The 22,007-nt window shown below is 42.1% G+C and overlaps 3 protein-coding genes across 3 annotated transcripts; all 3 read left to right on the top strand.

Annotated features, from left to right (window-relative positions):
• The first annotated feature begins 1,004 nt into the window (after window positions 1–1,004).
• Window positions 1,005–1,919, top strand: LOC117350322 (olfactory receptor 6M1-like). Its single transcript, XM_033924574.1, has one exon. The coding sequence runs from the start codon at window positions 1,065–1,067 to the stop codon at window positions 1,917–1,919; it is 855 nt and encodes a 284-aa protein (XP_033780465.1). The 5' UTR covers window positions 1,005–1,064.
• An 8,988-nt stretch (window positions 1,920–10,907) lies between these two features.
• LOC117350321 (olfactory receptor 1009-like) lies at window positions 10,908–11,711 on the top strand. Its single transcript, XM_033924573.1, has one exon. The coding sequence runs from the start codon at window positions 10,908–10,910 to the stop codon at window positions 11,709–11,711; it is 804 nt and encodes a 267-aa protein (XP_033780464.1).
• Window positions 11,712–17,735: 6,024 nt separating this feature from the next.
• On the top strand, window positions 17,736–18,680 carry LOC117350320 (olfactory receptor 151-like). Its single transcript, XM_033924572.1, has one exon. It carries the CDS (start codon window positions 17,736–17,738, stop codon window positions 18,678–18,680), a length of 945 nt encoding a protein of 314 aa, XP_033780463.1.
• The last annotated feature ends 3,327 nt before the right edge of the window (window positions 18,681–22,007 follow it).

The raw sequence follows: 22,007 nt of genomic DNA, 5'->3' as shown, positions 1-22,007 counted from the left end.
GGATTGCGGCCCTCGTTCCCAACCCCTAGAATAATTTTTAAAGATGCTCCTAATAGAAGCCCTGCCCCAAAAATAAGCCCTAGTTAAGACTAACCCACAAAGCTCCCCCCCCCCGAATGTCCCCAATACTCCCTGACTCCATCTTTGACACTAGTGCTGCCTGATTTGCTGAAAAAATCAGACTCGTCAATTCAGCAACCCCCCACTCCTCGGAGCGGAGGTATGTCATTCTCATGGTGGGAGGGTTGATGGGGTTCTGCTGCACAAGGGGATGGATGAGAGGGGAGGGAGGGAAGGAAAGGAAAGAGGAAGAATTGGGGTAGAGGGGAGGAAGAGAAAGATGATTGTTGTAAATGAAAAATATAAGACATCCCCGAAAGTAAGCCCTAGTGCGTTTTTTGGATCCAAAATTAATATGCCACTGCCCTATTTTCGGGGAAACACGGTAGTGGGGACATCTCAAGATTTCTGCAATCCGTGTAATAATTGCATGAAATAATCAATTTGTTAGTTTCAGTGAAAGGTTATTTGTGCCCAGCCATCCTCAGTCTAAAGCAGTGGTTCCCAACCCTGTCCTGGAGGACCACCAGGCCAATCGGGTTTTCAGGCTAGCCCTAATGAATATGCATGAGAGAGATTTGCATATAATGCTCCATGCATATTGATTAGGGCTAGCCTGAAAACCCGATTGACCTGGTGGTCCTCCAGGGCAGGGTTGGGAACCACAGCTCTAAAGTTTTCAAAGTAATGTTAAGCAGGTAACCAGTTCTATTCAGCTTTGAACAGTCCAACCTACTCAGTTTGGCTTTCACTTGCTCCATAGATTATGAATTTTACCTCCCATTGCTAAGGTTTCTCTGGGTAATTCCCAGCATTATCTGAGATCATGTTTTTCTTTCATACAGCACCTCAAAAGCTGACTTGATTCAGAGACTGATCTGCATCTCTTCTCCAGCCAGAATCCAATGGAAGAGGAGAACGTCACCTCAGCAACAGGATTCATCATTGTGGGTATTCCTAATTTCCCCGACCTGCAAATCCCCCTCTTCCTTCTCTTTTTACTGATGTACCTGATTGTCCTGATAGGGAACTTCACTATTATAACCGTGACCTGCCTGGACCCTCGCCTGCACACCCCCATGTACTTTTTCCTGTGTAACTTGTCTTTCCTCGATATCTCCTACACCTCAGTCACTCTTCCCAAGCTCCTCGATATCTTCTTAAACAAGAATCGAAGGATTTCTGCAGTTGGGTGTTTCACCCAGACCTATTTTTTCATGTTTTCGGTGTGTGTAGAATTTCTTCTCCTCACTGTCATGGGTTATGACCGTTACGTGGCGATATGTCACCCCCTACGTTACACTGTGATTATGAATCCGAGAGTCTGTATACTGATTGCGGTGGGGACCTGGATCTTTGGCTTTCTGGACCCAGTGGCACACACCGTCCTGCTCTCCCGTCTCTCTTACTGTGGATGTAATGAAATTAACCATTTCTTCTGTGACCCCTCAGCGCTGCTAAAACTTTCCTGCACTAACACCTACGTAATTGACAGCATGACTTATATTTTGGGTGCCATGGTAGACCTACCCTGTTTTATCTTAACCCTGGCATCTTACGCCTACATCATCTCCGCCATCCTGAGGATCCGCTCTGCGCAGGGGAGACGCAAAGCCTTCTCCACCTGCTCCTCCCACCTCACGGTCGTTACTCTCTTCTATGGGACTATAATGTGTTTGTATATGAGACCAACATCCATGCAGTCCCTGGAGCAAAACAAGCTCTTCGCTTTGTTGTACAATATTTTAATTCCCATGTTTAATCCTGTAATTTACAGCCTGAAAAATAAAGTGGTACAAGAAGCCCTAAAAGGTGTTTTCAATTTCAACAGAGCCACAAACAATAACGCCAAAAGGTGAAAAAATGCCTCCAAAACTGGACAAAGATTCACTTTGTTGCGTCAAAATCGAATGACCTGTTTTATATCGATTTTTTCTTTAGATGGTTCAATTAATTAAATCATTAAATTTAAAGCACATTTATTAAAAATTGTGCAGCACTTATCTAAAATTTTGTTATCATTTCTAAACATCTGTGGTTCTTTCATGATTCTGATACCCTACAATAATGCAATTCATTTTTAATAATGTTCTTTTTTGATATAATTCAATCTTGCCATCACTTAATTCTTCTATTTCATCCTGTAGTAGATTCCTGAGTTTATCTTCATCATAACTTAGAACGTTATCCCAGTTCTTGAAGACCATCCCTTATTGTGTTCACAGTCGGAAAACAGAGAAAGGGAGGCCAACAACGAATCCACGACTAATAACACCAAAAATGCCTCCAAAACTAGATAAAGATTGCATCAAAATCGAATGACCCTTTCCAAAAATAGTATGAAACTGAATTTGGAGGGCAAGATGTTAATCTCTCGTGTTAAGATCGGGGCTGTCTGTGTTTCGCCAAGTTCTGGAATGCGCTGCCTGGGATTCTGCGATTCTGTGGCGGGAGAATGGACTAGAAGAAAATGTTAAAGCTATTCTTTGTTGGTGCCTTTTTGTGCCTGTAGGATGAATTTAAAGAATTTTGAAAATGATACAGTCTGTTAAAGTCTTCCTGTGTTTGTTCTGTTGAAATATGTATAGAATTCGTTTAAGGTGTGTGTATGTGATTTTATAAACCGCAAAGTTTTATTTTTGCGGTATATAAATTTTTAAACAAAATAATAAAACAAAGTAGACATTTTTCGATCATTGGAAGTCTCTGTTTGATAATAAAGACTCTCCGTATCTTTAGATTTATCATGCCTCCTGTCTTTCCTAATAACTCTGTTATGGTATCTGAAATGTCACTATATAGGAAACATTAGCTTGCAGAGTTATGTACCTCCATGGTATAAATGAACAGGAAAGGAAACTCTGGAATGAAGGGGGGGGGGGGGAGAAGAAGGTAAGACGGGCTTAGGAGTAGACTAACAAAATACTTCTTTAGTTTATTTTAATAAGAACATAAGAATTGCCGCTGCTGGGTCAAACCAGTGGTCCATCCTGCCCTGCAGTCCGCTCACCAGTGCTCTAAATGAGTCCAGCCTCATCTGCATACGTTCCAGTTTAGCAGGAACTTGTCCAATTTTGTCTTGAAACCCTATAACAGACTCCTACAAACCCTGGAGGGTGTTTTCCTCTATAACAGACTCCTACAATTCTATTCGGATTTCAAATTATTCAGGTACTCAAGCATGGAATATTGCTACACCTTGGGTTTTGGCCAGGTACTAATGACCTGGATTGGCCACCGTGAGAACGGGCTACTGGCCTTGATGGACCATTGGTCTGACCCAGTAAGGCTGTTCTTATGTCCCCTGTCTGTTCCGGTGGGCTTCCACTCTATCTAATGTACCTGGACAATGGGGATTAAGTGACTTGCTCAGAGTCACAAGGAGCAGTGCGGGATTTGAAAGAGTGGTAGATGTGTGGCATGGTCTCCCACTGGAGGTGAGGACAATATCTGCCTCTATTTTTCTCTGTTTCTCTATTTCTCTATTTCAGGTAAAGACCATGGGCCCAATATTTAGACTGTGGAAGGTAGCCTGGATAATTCAGACATTCAATGCTGGGCTGTGTCCAGCCACCTGTATTGAATTTCCAGGGGGGGGGGTTGTCCACTAGAAATATAGCTGGTTAAGTTGATATTCATCACCTGACTGCCCCAAGTTATAGACCCACCCAAAGATAAGGCCTATCTTTGGCCGCTCTCTGGCCAAAACAAATGTTTCACTCTGCTGTATACGAGCATCTCATTCCCCTGTATAACCCTGTGATCTATAGCCTGAAAAACAAAGGGTTAAAAGAAGCCCTGAGAAGGAGGATGCAATCTTCCTACAATGAGCCTATTTAGGTGCCATGTCTGGGTGTTCAGTCCATCACTTTGCAGACCCCTCCCACGAAAAGTTGGCCGAAAATGTGGTATAAAGATGGATGATTTAGCATCTTGGACGATCAGATCGACAGGACATATACTTAGACGAATTTTGAAATGAAAAAAAATGTGGACGTATTTTTCGAAAATGTGTCCTAAGCTGTTTTTTACTTTGGACGACTTGTGACTTAGATGAAAATGGACTTAGACATTCCTTTTGATTATGCCCCTCTATCTAGTTTTAATTGTAATTGTTTAATTTTTTTATTTTATTATGAATATTTTTTTACTCAATTCTCATTGTAAAGTGTTTAGCTATTCCATGATAAACAGTACATCAAATTGAAATAAACTTGGAAACTTATTATGAATTATAGTTCAATTTTTTGAACTTTCAAGGGCCGAGTCCTTGTCGTCAGGTGCATGGAAAGTCTATAAGAAGACATATGCCTCTGTCATTTTCCCTGTATCATACTTCCCATTGTATACGATCTTCTACATTGCTCAGAGCTTCAAGATGTGTCTTCATTTTCATCATGAATGCCAAAATTTTGGATTGACCTTCCACAAGACAGCAGAGATGATCTCCATTTCAGAAGTTTTTGCAGACAAACAGGTAGCTGTTTTTTTCAGGTTTAGGATTAGATTTTCTTAATTTCAGCTGCTCTTGAGGGCTGGGTTTCTGTGCTCATGGGAGGGGTTTAACTGTTATCAAGACCTAAAACAATGGAACTTATTTACCTCTATAAACCATACAACTCAAACTTCAACCCTAATGTCTGAAATCATCATCTACCAATGTTTCTGTATATTCTTCATCACCATGAACCACTTAGTGATTTTGGTGAAACATGAATTCATGACTGACTGAATGAATGAATGGCTATTGGAAATATTCAAACAGTTGGACCAATATTTCAACACCCCAGGAAGCTTTTAAATAATCTACGTAACTTCAATACCACCATCCAATTCGGTAGTGGCAATATATGTATATACCACCAACCATTGCTGCTATACAGTTATTCAGCCATTATGGAGGGTTATCCTGCCACTATGGGTAGGGAATATGCATAACAGCTGAATATCGTTTTGTCTATACGTAGAAAGGGTCTGGAGGAGTTGCCGTACAGCAAAAGATTAGAGAAACTGGGCCTCTTCTCCCTTGAACAGAGGAGATTGAGAGGGGACATGATTGAAACATTCAAGGTACTGAAGGGAACAGACTTAGTAGATAAGGGCAGGTTGTTCACCCTCTCCAAGGTAGAGAGAGGGCACTCTCTAAAGTTAAAAGGGATAGATAAGGAAGTTCTTCTTCACCCAGAGAGTGGTAAAAAACTGGAACGCTCTTCCAGAGGCTATTATAGGGGAAAACACCCTCCAGGGATTCAAGACAAAGTTAGATAAGTTCCTGCTGAACCAGAGTGTACACAGGTAGGGCTAGACTCGGTTAGGGCTCTGGTCTTTGACCTGGGAGCCGCCGCGTGAGCAGACTGCTGGGCACGATGGACCACTGGTCTGACCCAACAGCGGCATTTCCTATGTTCATATGTTCCTTAACTCCAACCATGCTCCTATAGCAGAGTAGTCAGAAGGAATTTTCAGCACCAACTCACTTAGGGACTTCTAAGCTTCAATATCAACTCAGTTATTTTTAGCCATTCCACAACCTTCGAAAAAGAAGTGGAGATCTCTACTTACAGCTCCAAAACTTTTCTTTATGGAGAAAAATTTGAGGGAAAAATTTGGTACTGTTGCTGGAGTATTTTGGAATGAAATTTAAAATAGGTCTAGATGCACTAAAGTCATTGTTCGTTGCTAAACCTGTTTTCACAGCTTTAGTGACGATCGCTGTTACTGACCCGATGCACAAAACAGCCCACCGCATGTTTTTCCCCTCGATCACCCACTTTCCAATCCGGCCATGCAAATGAGCTAAAACCCTATGCAAAATAGCCAAGCGATTGATGCACTAACATCGCTTGGCTATTCCAAATGGGGTTTTAGCAATCGTAAAAACCGATTTGTCTAGACCTGTCGGTAACTGTGAAATGCAAGCCTATATGCCTGTTTTCACTGCAGCTGTATCCTAGTTAATATTTCAGCAGCTTTTGTGATGGTATTTTAGAAAAAGACCTAGGCAGTATGAACCTGGGAAAGTTTATCTGTGACTTCGCAGTTCTTTTATTTACATCTCAGCTTATACAATTGCTTTGTACACATTTGACGTGTACAGCCATTTTTTTATTTGGTTTTCACAAATAATACACTTTTAATATCAGTTTAGCTGCCTTGGACAATTAAAAAATATATTTAGACTATCCTGCATTCATCCTGATTAAACAGGATACCAAGATGGGCTGGGATGGTTTAGACGAGCTGGAGTGAGCGTCGACGGAGACTCCAGTAGATGCATAATACCGGGCAGAGCTCTGGGTTTCTGGCCCAGAAATATCCAAGAAATTTAAATTAAATCATTAAATTATAGAGAGTGCATGTTTGGGCAGATTGGATGGACCATTCGGGTCTTTATCTGCCGTCATTTACTATGTTATATTAAATAATGAACTTATTATTGAATATTGAGTTCCTTAATATTGAGATGCATTTGAAAATAAGGATATCTTTCTAGTGCAAGCCTGCTGCAAAGTGCAAACGCTTTATTATTTGGTTTGGATCCTTTGCACTTGATCATTAAATGGAAGCAAAGATTGTAACCAAACCTACACACCAAATCACCCTTGAAGTTTTGCTGTACGACTTGTGATTTCTCTGTGGGGATCCTGCCCCAGAGGGATCCGCATTGCTGTAAAAGTACTTCCAAGAAGAGAACATCGCCAGATTGGAGCTGGTGCAATTCCATCCCTCATCCTGGAGGTAAGGAGTTTGATCACAGACTTTACTTGATGTATAACGGGTGTTGAGCTCATATTTGAAGAGTCCCCAGGAACCTCAGTAAGAAATCGAGGTCAGGACACAAGAATTGTAGCAAGGTTGCATTTCTCACATAGGTTCCATAGCAGCAAAAAGGCAAGCGTGATGCCCGATCTAACCAATCCAAGCTTTCTTATAATATGTAACAGTCCTATGGTCCCATGGGCCATCACGCTTGCCTTTGTGTTGCTTTGCTTGCTTGTTAAGCGAGATCCTTTTCCCTTTCACATAGGGAGGGGGCAGTATGTGAGGGATGCAGGAGAGAATGCATCAGACTCTAACTGGACCACTCACAGCCACAAATGAGGCCAAATTCCTAGACAGAAGCAGAGGAGCTTGTTGAGAAGAGAGGGAGAAGATACAGAGGAGGGAGTCCTTTCCAACAGTGCCAAAATCAGATTATGGTCCATGGAGCTAACAGGTAGCATTATTTAAACAAATTCGGAGAGCTTTCCACTGATGCAAGGGATCTTAACCTGGGGTCTGTGCATAGATTTTAAAGGGTGATCAAAGAATTGACCCCTTGGGTCCACAGAGGAGTAAAATTCCAGGACAAAAAAGACTCTGAACCTGATGTTGCTGACTGAAGTTGCTTTGATATGAAGAGATATATATTATTCCTCTGTGATATTTAAATAATCAAGAAATCTTCTAAAATCACAGCTCTAAATGATAATAATTTAAGTTGTGAAAACCTCAGACCCTGAACCCTTGACTGGTGATGACACCGACCTGAGGTTCTTTGGGGGACCATCATCGTTTTCACTGTCCCCTTTACCATCCAAAAGAAGATATAAATATAACTAGCAAATGAATGAAAAAAATAAATAAATAAGAGAACTTATCTGAGATGGATGGTATCCAATCATTAATGAAGTGACTAGTGCGTGTGCTGATTAAAAAAACCACTTTACTCCTCCATTGCATAATCCCTGTCCCCCCCAACAGGGATTTTTTGCTGACTTAAGTTTTGCATAAACTTTGCAGTTTCAAATTTGTGGGTTTACCGTTTGTTTTAATAAAGCCGTCATCAGCAACATCAGGTTCCAGAGTCTTTTTTGTTCTGGATTTTAAGGGGTCAGAGAATTTGGATGGGAAACAATGTCATCTTTGGTGATATGATCTATAGCTAGGTATTTCTTTTAAGCATTTAAATACATTTCTCTGATAAAAGGTCCAGACTTTCAAAGCAGTATATAAATAAACAGCGATACTGTGCTGGGAGGATGAATTTTAAGAACATGCTGAAAACTCAATTGCTTGTTAGCACTTTCCTGTAAGAACATAAGAATTGCCGCTGCTGGGTCAGACCAGTGGTCCATCGGGCCAGCAGTCCACTCCCACAGCGGCCCTTAGGTCAAAGACCAGCGCCCTAACTGAGACCAGCCTTACCTGCGTACGTTCTGGTTCAGCAGGAACTTGTCTAACTTTGTCTTGAATCCCTGGAGGGTGTTTCCCCTATAACAGACTCCGGAAGAGCGTTCCAGTTCTCCACCACTCTCTGAGTGAAGAAGAACTTCCTTACATTTTAACTTTAGAGAGTGCCCTCTCTTTCTTGCTACCTTGGAAAGGGTGAACAACCTGTCTTTATCTACTAAGTCTATTCCCTTCATTATCTTGAATGTCTCGATCATGTCCCCTCTCAGTCTTTTCTTTTCAAGGGAGAAGAGGCCCAGTTTCTCTAATCTCTCACTGTGTTAGGCTTTCTTTTTTTCCTTTTCCTTTCTATGAGAGCTGTTTATATGTGGTGCTTAATCTGATATGATTGCAATCTTTGTAAACCGTATAGTTAATATACGGTATATAAATTTTTAAATAAATAAAACAGTTAAGACTCCCTGACTTAATCAATAATTGTTCTGGAGATTGCAGATGCAAGGCATTGTACAAGTACTTCGCATAACTGAGTTTAAAAAGGATTTATACAAGTTTCTGGAGGAAAAGACCATTATGATCCAGGTAAGACTTGAGAAAGCCACTTTTCATCTTTGAGGCTGAGCAACAAAAAATAGACTCTGACCTGGATTCACTCCAGTTAGAAACAGTGGGACGGATGGAGTTTTGGTGGGACCCAGTACAATGATTTTTATGTTCTTATGTGATACCTGAGCAAAAAACAACAACCCCAAAACGATACACAGGAGCTAATTCAGGGTCATTGTGGAGCTTTGAGGGATAACAGAAGTTTGAAATGTACCAAAGAAGAAAATCTTTTCACAGGTACATTCCCTTCCTTAGATTAGTATTTAAAAAGGCCCCCTTTTACTAAGCCATGGTAGAGGTTTCTTATATACGAACCTGTCAGAATAACGTAGAAGAGAATGACGACCGTGAGATGGGAGGAGCAGGCGGAGAAAGCTTTGTGTCTGTGGATGGCAGAGATGATGTAGACGTAAGATGTCAGGGTTAGCAGGAAGCATTATAAGCATAGCCCAGGGCGCTAAATGCTCCGACACTCGTAGGAATTCTAAGAGTGTTGGAGCAACATTGGAGCATTTAGTGCTCCGGGCCACAGTAGAAACCTCTACCACAGCTTAGTAAAAGGGGGGGGGGGGAAATAAAATTTTTTTAAAAAGTGCTATACTTAGGGGCTCACCCTTATTTCCGCATAAATAAATGGACTAACGCAGCCATCACAATTGCTTCAAATTAGCTGAGAAGAGGTCTGAAAGCCATATCTGCTACAGGTAATTTTTAATTTTTAAAATTAACCCATAGCAGTGGCGCAGTGAAGGTGACTCCCCTCCCCTGCCCCCCCCTCACTCCTTCCCTATCCCCCCTCCATTGCGTGCCCCCCCCCCCACTTCCATTCCCTTATATCTCTAGTTGAAGTTATTGTTCAAAGCAGTTAACCATGTGCTTCTCATGACCTCATCAGCTCTCCCTCTGACATCATTTCCTATGCATGGCACCCGGAAGTGACATCAGCAGGAAAGCCGACGGGGTCACGAGGAACATGTTGTTGACTGTCACAAGCAACAATTTCATGGGATGGGGAAGGGATGGGGATGGGGAAGGGAAGGGAAGGGGGCCTATGCATGATGAGGGGAGGAGTGGGACAGGGCGGAGTGGAGGAGGGGTGCTGGTGCCTGGTTTGGACCGCCCCCTTGCCCCCCCCTTATTTCATCACTGTCCCTTAGTAATTTGAAAATTGCTTCAATCAAACTTCAGAAGAAACTAAGAAATCCTGTATAGTCATATCACAACATCAAGCTGAGATCTTGAGTATTATTCCTACTTAAGAACTGGTCGATTAAGCCTTCTCTCATTCTTTAAAAGCAGAAACCGAGAAAGCTTTGACTTAGCTTGGAAATGTTACAACCCTAACAACCCATTTCTTTATGGCTATAGGGACGGCCATCTCATTTCAGAAACTTCTTGGCCAAAAGATGTCCTCCCTCCACTCTGGGGTTCAGCTTAAGTGAACAAAACACAGAAAAAAAAAACTTGAGGAGAAATTGTAGTGAAAGTTGGAGGAAGTCAACTGTGGTTGATGCTAGCCAATATTACAAATATATGCTGACTTTTAATAAACCACGGTAGAGGTTTCTACCATGGACCGGTAAATGCTCCAACACTCATAGAATTCCTATGAACATCGGAGCATTTACCTCACTGGCCCACAGTAGAAACCTCTACCGTGGTTTAGTAAAAGGAGTCCATAGTTATATTCATTCCAGGAGAAGGTCAGTGTTGTTGGTCCTAGAATAATATGACCAATCAGTAAAATTTCTGAACTGTAAGTCACAGGGCAATGCCTTTTCCAGTTTAAGAGGACTGTATATTGAAATTATGCTATATCTTAGTCAGCAGTAGGAATGAGTCCTCTGTCTCATAACCTCACTTTATTTTAAACATCTCTTCTCTGTCCAAGACCGATGGAGGATGAAAATATCACCGTACCAGCAGAATTCATCATTCTGGGGTTTTCTGAATTCCCAGAACTGCAAATCCACCTTTTCCTTCTGTTTTTACTGTTTTACCTCTTCATCTTGATGGGGAACCTGATTATTATAACTGTTACATGCCTGGATCCTCGTCTGCAAACTCCTATGTACTTTTTCCTCTGTAACTTGTCCTTCTTCGATATCTGTTGCACCTCAATCACGCTTCCCAAACTGCTGGATGTCTCCTTAACGTTGAACCGCCATATTTCCGCAGTTGGGTGTTTTACACAAGTGTATTTTTTCATGATGTCACTATGTGAAGAATTTCTGCTTCTTACACTCATGGCTTATGATCGTTACGTGGCGATATGTCACCCCCTGCATTACTCAATAATCATGAACCGGAGACGCTGTATACTCATGGTCACAGGGACCAGCATTATAGGGTTTCTGGAACCAGTGACGCACACTGTCCTCCTCTCTCACTTCTCGTACTGTGGGACCAAAGAGATTAACCATTTCTTCTGTGATCTGTCAGCTCTGTTGAAACTCTCCTGCTCCAGCACTTCTCTCGTTGATCTCTTGTCGTACATTTTGGCTATGCTAATAATGCTTCCCTGCTTCCTGTTAACCCTGACATCTTATGTTTACATCATCTCTGCCATCCTGAGGATCCGTTCCTCAGAGGGGAGACGCAAAGCCTTCTCCACCTGCTCCTCCCACCTCTCGATCGTCATTCTCTTCTATGTAACTCTGACAGGTTTGTATATAAGACCAACGTCCACCCAATCAGTGGATCAAAACAAGATCTATGCATTGTTATATAATGTTTTAATCCCCCTGTTTAACCCCGTGATTTATAGCCTGAAAAACAGGCAGGTGAAAGAAGCCATAGGAAGATTTTTCAATAGAAAGAGATTTCCTCAAGCTCAAAACATTTTCCATGTTGGCAAAAGTGCAATAAACTGAAATGTTGGCAATAAATTCTTGAAAGATGTTGTCAACGAGTTTCTATTGTACATAAATTTATGAACCTACATCATGAATTGTAAGGATGCCTCTTTATGAAGGGCAGAATAAGTATCGAGACAAATTTTATTATGTCTCTGACATCCGGAAAGTGAGAAATAAATGTCTTGTAACCTCACTAAGGTCAAAAGAACATCTTCTGTGTTTTAATATGTTGGTTAGATCTTTCCCAATTACTGCTGTTTATCCAATAAAAATTTCCCACTAACACATTGCGTCTTAGTCCTGAATTAACCATCTTAGCCCTGACAGACTGAGAGTCTCCATAAATCCTCTATTTTTTCCTCCCAGACATTCCTAGAGGATGACATTTGACCAGACTGAAGCAGTTGGTGCCAACACTGAGGACAGGGAGCCAGAAAATGTTTGTTTGATATCATTCCTGTGTCATTTCAGGAATGTTCGTTTCATCTAGTTTTGTTTGCCCATTTTTGGGGGGCATCGGGAGCAAAGTCATTGCTTGCGCTCTCTTTTGAAAGATGGCGCTCGCTTTCTGAAAAAGTGCAGACTGTATCTAATCTAATCTACAATTTCTGGATTGTTCTATGCCTATCTAGGTTCAAGGTGACATAATTCAGGAGGATGTTTAGGTAATGCAACAGAAAACAAGGTTAGACTGGAGATAGGAAAAAGTTGGATTTTCTTTTGATAAGAGCATGAATAACATAGGATATAGCATGATATTTCCCTTATGACAGTCTGTCCCCCATGTCTGTCTCAACAGCAGACAATGGACTTTTGCTCCAGGAAATTGTCTAAACCCCTCTTAAAACCAGCTACGCTATCTGCAACATTTAAAAAGCCTGACACAGCTGTGTTTCAACCATGCAAAGACTTCATCGGGGCGAAAAAAAACTTTTAATAGTCAAACAAAAACCATATTTGCATAAATCATATAAACCAGTAAGATATGTGGGATATTGGTTTATATATATCCACCAAAAGATATTCGTATAATAGACCCAGACACCAGAGACTTATGTAAGGTAAGTTTCTAACTTAATACGGAGAAAAGACCTCAGTGTTTCCCAGGAGTATTCCCGAGAAACTTCTATGACAAGTATATAGTTGCCATGGAGAAACACATCCTTAGACATAGAAAAACTCCATTTTAAAAGTAAATACGTTCAATAAATAACAGTTCAATTCAGAAAAATTTGTTTCAAGTTCTCTTATATAGATGGAAACCAACACTTATCTTAGTAATAATATATGTCCTCTGGTGTTGGAAAAATCTTTGCGTTTGAAAAAGTGCTCCCGGGGCTGAAAGATTTCATAGCTCGCAGGAGACAAACTGAGGTCTTTTCTCCGTATTAAGTTAGAAACTTACCTTACATAAGTCTCTGGTGTCTGAGTCTATTATACGAATATCTTTTGGTGGATATATATAATTTTTGGGATATTGGGCTTGTTTATATTTATTTTTGGCATTTGGTTTATATGCCAGGTTTTTAAAATGTCACCATCAAATGTCCAAAGAAAATAGTTTGTACCCACTCACTCTTACCCATCATGCAGCTAGTGTGAACTGGATGCCACAACCTCCAACAGCTGCCTCGTGGTAGCTAGTACTGGCTGCCACAACAGGCAGACGTGAATAAGCATCATTCCAAGCCAAATGACCCCAGTAAAGCACTAGGGGGCTCATAATTGAAACTAAAATACGTCCAAAAACCCACCCAAATTGGTATATGGATGATCTAAATTCAGGTCGTCCAAGTGCCAATAATCAAAACGGCTTTTTGGACGTATCCAGGAACTTTTTATACCTCATAATCCCACCAGAGCTGAAAGGAGTGGATTTGGAGGAGTGGTGGGTCGACCTAGACTAAGTCATCCTGCAGCAATAATCGAAGGTTTTAGAGACTTCCTGGACGGAACTTATACATTGCGACTTAGACGAAGAAAACCCAGGTATAAGTGCCCAAAAGGTATCAAAAGTGACCAGATAACCATTGCTTAGACCAGGCAAAGAACCCCACACACTCACCCCGACAAAGATTGGAATAAAAATGTACATACCTGCCTCTGGAACATCAGCACCTGGCAAAGGAAAGCCTAGTAGAGCTGCCCAGAGGTGGCATAAGTAGTCGGGGGGGGGGGGGGGGGTGTAGACTAACGAACCATAGAGAGGAGGACCCAGGCCCATAAGGCACTCTAACTATAATATTCTTGGTGGAAAATGTGAGCCCACCAAAACCCTACTGTGCTGCCATATAGGTGCCATAAGGGCTATTGGGGTTGCAGACAGGTGGGTATAGTGGGTTTTGGGGGTCTCATCATAACCTATAAGGTAGTTCAGTGAAATATTTATGTGGCGCCCTTTTTGTGACGTTCACAGCAGTGCCCTCTGTTGCCATGTCTGAGTGACCAGTCCATCAATTTGCTGGCCTTTCCCAGTCCAAAAGGTCTTGTTCTGGACATTTGGGACTTGATTGAATTTTTGGTTGAGAATGCGATATAAAGACAGACGACTTGGCAGTCTGGATGATCAAACGCTTGGACGTACAGATAGACGGTTCTCAAAAAAATACATTTTAGATGTATTTTTCGAGAATGGACATTTTTCCGTAGCGCCCTAGGCCCAAAACAGACTTACGTGTTTCTTCTGATTATGCCCCTCTAGGTGTTTAAAAGTAAGTCCAGGGGGCCTACTGAGGTGGGAATGGGTGGAGATCCTCTGTCAGCCCTTACCTATATATGGGGTGGGCAGGAGGTGGGATCGGGGTCACAGGGGAGAAAGAGAGAAGCAGGAAAACTAGTTCCGCAACCTGGATGATAACTAGGCATTGACCAATATTCATACCAGTGCCTAGTTCATACCAGTGCCTCCCGTACGAGGAAAGACTGAGCAAATTGCAGCTCTACACTCTTGAAGAGCGTAGGGAGAGGGGAGACATGATTGAGACATTTAAGTATATCACGGGACGGGTCGAGGTGGAAGATGATATCTTTCTTCTCAGGGGACCCTCGACCACAAGAGGACATCCACTCAAACTCAGGGGAGGGAAGTTTCGTGGAGACGCCAGTGCAGGTGGTTGAGGCATGCAGCATCCCAGACTTCAAGAACAAATGGGATACCCATGTGGGATCCCTACGAGGTCATGCCAAGGGATAGGGTCACTAGGACTTGAATGAGCGGGTCAGTAGAGTGACAGTATAATTACAATTATACTTAAGGGGTCAGAAGACTTAAGAGGGTGGGTAAATAGTGTGGGCAGACTTGATGGGCTATATGGCCCTTATCTGCCGTCATCTTTCTATGTTTCTATGTTTCTAATTATCTTTGCTTTTCTACTGTCCGAACTTTAGTGGCTTACCTAACCAGTTAGAAGTTCCGGCTCCTCCACACTCCACCCACAGCTTGCTCTGGCACTAACTGGACAGCGCAAGGGTGGTGAAATTCAGTGCCAGTGCCAATATCACCACTTAGCTGGCAAGAAGTGATTTAATCAGGCAGGAGCCTCTCCCGCCAGGTTAACTCGCTTGAATATTGGGCAGAGTGATGGGAACCAAATGCCCAAAGCTAAGTTCACTTGAAACTGTGTTGTGTGATCCGTGATTTCTCACTGTCAACCTGAGGGATCCTATCCCGGGGGCCCTGCAGTGAGGATAAATAATGTCAAGCGAATTAGACCTTATTTAGTCTTGAGATAAGGCCTCTGAATTAATATTCTGTAATAGTACTATTTATACTGTATTCTACTGAAGAAGGAGGCTGCAGGTCTGTACCCCAAAGGTTTATAGTCAACTGGAGACTAAGAAGAGATATACCGTGATATCTGTGGTGTGCGCAGAGACTGGTACAGGATACAGAAGAAATTGATGCAGTAAGTATGTGAACAAGTTTATGCCACATTTCTCAGGGAAAAACCCCGCTTACTTTCCTTTTGAGTATGTCCCAAGCACATTTACACCTGATCTCCATTTTGATAACATTTAGGATTTGCTTACTTTTGAAACTGCAGAAGTCCGTTCCCAGGAACACCTCAACTTGCTGCTGGTACAAGTCTCTATATGCCTACTGTGGGAAATTTTACAGGACGTTTCATGCCTTGAACCTTAAGGGTTTTCAACAGTGTAAAAGTAAACATAAATGCATGTTGTAATAATTAAGTGAAGAACACATTAGGATTTTATTAAATGAAACGAAACAACTCCGTAGGGTTGATATTCAACCAGTAGCATCGAGTATCTGGGTCATCGGTTGCTCCCGGACATTAATCGAGAGCAGTCAGTATTCAGTATCTGCAAAGGTAGGACTTTATTACATCTGCTCACACTTGCTCGATTAGCTGTCCAGGCACCGGTGCCAGGAGAAGTTCCGGATCTGTCTCTGTTCTGCTCCTGCGAAAGTCTCGGCACAATCGGGTTTAAGTTTTGCTCCGCATAAGCAGACATGGCATCCAGCGCTATTTAACTGGGAAGGAGCCTTTTCTGCCTGGTTAAATAGCTTAGCTAACAGGAAAATTATGTGGAAAATATTTCATATATCACTGTTCAAAATTTCAGTAATTTGGTAATGTATTTCTAGCCATTTAAAAACACAGCATACCTTTTGCTGAAGAGAACTAGCTTGAGGGGTGATTTTTAATTGCTATGATCCTGTTAAAGCTGAATTGAAATTGCATTTCATTGTGTCTCCTGATACAAGCAGAGTTGCCAAAAGAGTGTTCCTGTTGAGAGGTTCTCAAGCCGAGTTTTCTTCTGAAAGGAAGTTCATTTTAATTTTTTTATGTTTAAATTAGTTGGCTCAATATTCAGTGTGGTTTAACTAGGCTTGGTTCTACCATGCATGTAAGTGGGTAGTGCCACTTAGCATCAGCTCTAACTGCTGTGGCACTATTCAGATAGTACCGTGGTGGTCCCAGAACGTATTCAGGTAGAAGCGATTTTCAGCCTAGAATCCGTATATCTAGCTATATGAAGTTAGGACATCTAAAAAGCTAAGCTGTCTTTAAATGTGGCCACTACGGGAGGTGATTTGTAGCCCAGAAGAAGTTAACCTGAATGTTCAATGCCACTGGTCAGACATGACCCAGCATTGACTCTCTGGACCTTACTCAGCTCACAGCTGTCCGTGTTTAAGCAAAACCCAATGCCCCAACAGATTTCATGAATTATTGAATGTTTCCACAGTTTTAGTAATGAACTTAAAATTCCTGATGGTTCAGTTCTTGAACATATGAAATTTCTCTCACGCTAAGACTTTCAGGAAGTCTTAAATTAATACTATCTTCCACGGTCTCATGTTTTGCTGATTTTTGACCTGGAAACTGGTTTTCTCTTCTGACCAATAGAGAATGTTGGACATCTGTAGAAAAGACAGCTTACGTGAATGTTCAAAGGGTTATGACATCTCCTTAAGCTCATTAAGGGGGATAGCTTTTTACCACTAACTTGTTCTGTTTTAGCACGGAATGCAATGACATCTAGTTACTAATAACTGGGGTTAACAGTAATATAACAGATCTTAACGGTGGCCCAGATTCATAAAGAAAGAAGAAATCTCTGTATAAATGGAAATCACTACTAAATGCAATAAAAGTGAACCAAGTCTAGGACAACCAAGCCATTGTGACATCACTGATGAGGTTGGTTCCCATTGGTGGAATGAGGCATTATGACATCACAATACCAGCTCAAACCATTCATATTAAGGGGGGGGGAAGTTATCAACGTAGGCTACCAATATGAAGTTCCATTTTATGCTATGAGACCTAGGCCCTCTTTTACTAAGGTGCCCTAAACGCTAACGCATGCATGTTAGTCTATGGCCGTGTTAGCGTTTAGCGTGCACTAATTCGTTAAAGAGGGGGCTGGTTACTAATAACTGGGGCTATCAGTAGCATAATAGATCCTATTGATGGCCCGCATTGATAACTTCCCCCCTAAGTTGTAGCTTCCTTTTCTCTGCCAAGTCGCATCACTTCGTCCTCTGCCTCTGTTTTCTTTGCAGGACCCATGGAGGATGAAAATGACACCTCAGTGACAGAATTCATCATTCTGGGGTTTCCTGAATTTCCAGAACTTCAAATCCCCCTTTTCTTTCTGTTTTTACTGATTTACCTGCTCATCCTAATGGGGAACCTCGCTATAATAACCTTAGTATGTCGGGACCCTCATCTGCACACCCCCATGTACTTTTTCCTCTGCAACTTGTCCATACTTGATATCTCTTGCACCTCAGTCACTCTTCCCAAACTGCTGGACATCTGCTTACGAAGGGACCACCGTATTTCCGCTGTTGGGTGTTTTATACAAGTATATTTTTTCATGATCTCATTATGTGATGAATTTCTGCTTCTTACATTCATGGCTTACGATCGTTACGTGGCAATAAGCCACCCCCTGCATTACTCAATAATCATGAATCCCAGACTCTGTATTCTCATGGTCTCAGGAACCTGGATCTTTGGGTTTCTGGAGCCAGTGACACACACTGTTCTTATGTCGCAATTCTCTTATTGTGGGTCCAAAGTGATTAACCATTTCTTATGTGATGTCTCAGCACTGCTGAAACTGTCCTGCACCAACACCTCCACCGTTGAGCAGTTGTCATACGTTTTGGCTGTGTTCGTAATGTTGCCTTGCTTTCTGTTAACCTTGACATCTTATGTCTGCATCATCTCTGCCATCCTGAGGATCCATTCCTCAGAGGGGAGACGCAAAGCCTTCTCCACCTGCTCCTCCCACCTCTCGATCGTCATTCTCTTCTATGTAACTCTGGCAGGTTTGTATATAAGACCAACGTCCACCCAATCAGTGGATCAAAACAAACACTACACATTGTTATATAATGTTTTAATCCCCCTGTTTAACCCCGTGATTTATAGCCTGAAAAACAGGCAAGTGAAGGAAGCCTTAAGAAAGTTGTTAACAGACAGCAAATTCCTAATGTCAATATAATATTTTTACTGTTAGTGAAGGTTTAGACGTTGTGTTCCTCAAAGAACGATAAATAAGTGCTTGTCCTTGGGTGGGAGTTTGAAAGATGAACCGCTTCAGATAACCTTCTGCACCTAGAGACCTGTAAATGGCTATATCTTTATTAAAAGCAGAAAGAGTGGAGATTGAAGTTTTTCTAGGATTCTGCAAACTGAGAAATAAATGTTTTATTACATGAGATTTGTAACCCTGGCGTTATTGATCATATTTTCTTTTAGGTCAGCTCACAGACCTTGGTTGGAAGAAAGAGTCCTGCTAGGTTCACTTCTTTCCTTACTGGCAGGATATTGTAAGCTGGATAGATGCCACCTTTTCTACGTAATTCTTTGTCTATAGAGGGGGGGGGGGGGTTCAGTGCATTCCACTGTCCCCTATTTTTTTAATGGTGTTTTGCAATCAGTAAGAAGAATTATTTAGAGTAGGGTTCCCAATATCCACAATGACTATGCATGAAACTGATTTGCAAACCAAAGAGGTAAAGTATGAAGATTGAGCTCATGAATATTCATTGTGGATATTTTGAAAACCTGACTGGGCAGGTTTCGGAAACACTGATTCAATGCAGTTGAGCCAATATTGAAAGCAATCTGATCACTCAAGAAAGTGTCTTGTTTGGTCAAACTGCTCTGTCTGGGCCAGGTGCTAATATTCATACCATACCACTCTCGGCAGCCTCTCTAATCTCAACTCTTTGAACTCAGGCTGTGCAACCCTCCTGCAAATCGCCTACACCTAGAGATGGCCCAGAAGCGCTCATACTCTTACAGCATTCCTAAATATGGAACCAACTTCCCCCTGCCATCAGAGCAATTGACAATCTCCTGTCCTACTAATCACGAACCAGCATGTTCCTAGTCTCAAACTATAACTGACCAAGACACGGTGCACCTGAGACTTTCTGTCAACCTCTGCTTGTTCTCCTATCTACTGTAGCCACGCCGAAACCATTCTTAGATTCTCTATTGCTTGTGTGTCCTTAGACTCACTATAGCATATGTGTTCTTAGTTTCTTCTTAGTATGTGAAAAGGGTGAACAGAATGCTAGGAATGATAAAGAAGGGGATCACAAACAGATTGGAGAAGGTTTTCATGCCGCTGTACCGGGCCATGGTGCGCTCTTACCTGGAGTCCTGCGTCCAGCACTCGTCGCCATACATGAAGAAGGACACGGTACTACTCGAAAGGGTCCAGAGAAGAGTGACTAAGATGGTTAAGGGGCTGGAGCAGTTGCCGTACAGTGAGAGATTGGAGAAACTGGGCCTCTTCTTTCTTGAAAAGAGGAGACATGATCGAAACATTCAAAATACTGAAGGGAATAGACTTAGTAGATAAAGACAGACTGTTCACACTCTCCAAGGTAGGGAGAACGAGAGGGCACTCTCTAAAGTTGAAAGGGGATAGATTCTGTACAAACGTAAGGAAGTTCTTCTTCACCCAGAGAGTGGTAGAAAACTGGAACGCTCTTCCGGAGTCTGTTGTAGGGGAAAACACCCTCCAGGGTTCAAGACTAAGCTGGACAAGTTCCTGCTAAACTGGGACGTATGCAGGTGAGGCTGGACTTGCTGGGCAGGATGGTCTGACCCAGCAGCGGCAATTCTTATGTTCTTATGTGTGTTATTGATAATAGTCTTAAATTCTCTGTAACTTATGTGTTGTGACTCCTGATGTCTACTGGGTACATATCCTTGTAACCCATTCTGGGATCCTGGGGAGGACAGGCTAGAAAATGAACCTCCTCTTCCACTAAGGCGTGCTAGCCGATTTAGCACTTGCTAAATGCTAACGCATTCATTACATTCTATGGAAGTGGTAGCATTTAGTGCGCAATAAATCAGCTAGTGAAAGAGGGGGTAAATAAATAAATAATACCATACCATATCATTCCTTATATTGTAGTTTGCAAAAGAGATACAATTACCACCAGATGAGAATCTAGCAAAGGTCTCTAAGACCCCATATGGGCATGAAGCACTTTCAGAACTGGATTTTTAATGCCAGTGCTCAGATTCTGATCGCCAATATTTATGCTGATCACATTCAAATTCATAGCCCTTGTCAGGTGTCGTTAGAGGCTTCCTAGTTCGATATTGAGTTGTCTTTGAATGTCTGAACATCGGCCAGAGTGGAAGAATAAAGTTCAATGCTTGAGGATATTATTGGACGTTTTGCCTCTCGTCTCCCTTCCCATGAACAGGAGAAACATCTGAAAATGCCACAGTATTGACTAACCCCCCAATTCTGTATATAGCGCCATAGATTGCGTGTGCACACAACTTAATTGTTCAACAGGAGCAAACAGCACTGATAACTGGCAGTTAACACCTCGTAGCTGACATTAATTCGCACCGTTTAGAAGTTATGGACGCAACTAGGTCAGTGCATTCCATAAATGGGCACCCATCAGTTCTAGCGTGGGAATCTCAAAAGGGGGTGTGGCCAGAGGAGGAGCATGGGCAGATCGTGGGAGTTCCTAAAAGTTCAAGAATATGTCCAATCCACGCACAACTTAGGTGCAGGGATATAGATCTGGTTTTTCTCGGCCTAAATATTAGTGATGTGTGATTCTATGTAAAGTCCTCAAAATGTGATTAGGATTGATGATGATTTTTTAAGTATTATATATTCTCTGTACTGTTCTCCCATGAGAGCTCAGAATGGTTTACATGAGTTTATTCAGGTCCCTGCCTGCCTGGTGGGCTCGCAATCTATCTAATGTACCTGGGGCAATGGGGGGATTAAGTGACTTGCCCAGGGTCACAAGGAACAGCATAGGTTTGAACCCACAACCTCAGGGGGCTGAGGCTGTAGCCTTAACCACTGTGTCACACTCTACCCCTCCATAACGGTTTTTGTTGGAGAATGACACGGGGACAAATTCTTCCCTGTCCCCACAGGAACTCAATTTCCATGAGTTTTGTCCCTGTCCCTGTCCCATTCCTGTATGCTCTGCCTTAACCGCACAAGCCTCGAACACGTATGATTTTAAAGTGTTTGCGGCTTGTGCAGATGAGGACGGAGCTGGTATTGTGACATCATAATGCCTCATTCCACCAATAAGAGCCAACCTCATCAGTGATGTCACAATGGCTTGATTGTCCTAGACTTTACAAAAATTGACTTCAACCAATGGTGGAATTCTGTATGTCTCCATAATAAATATGAACGCCACATGGCGGATCGTTGTAACGCTTCGCTTTCCTATACTAAAACTTGGTCGATTATGCTGGACTTTTGTGGTATGGACCTTTGACTGTACACTTACGTGATCTTTTTGTCTTACTCATGGTG

This window comes from Geotrypetes seraphini, chromosome 16, assembly GCF_902459505.1.
Source record: "Geotrypetes seraphini chromosome 16, aGeoSer1.1, whole genome shotgun sequence".
Taxonomy (NCBI): Eukaryota; Metazoa; Chordata; class Amphibia; order Gymnophiona; family Dermophiidae; genus Geotrypetes; species Geotrypetes seraphini.
This window is presented reverse-complemented; position numbering and strand designations above follow the sequence as displayed.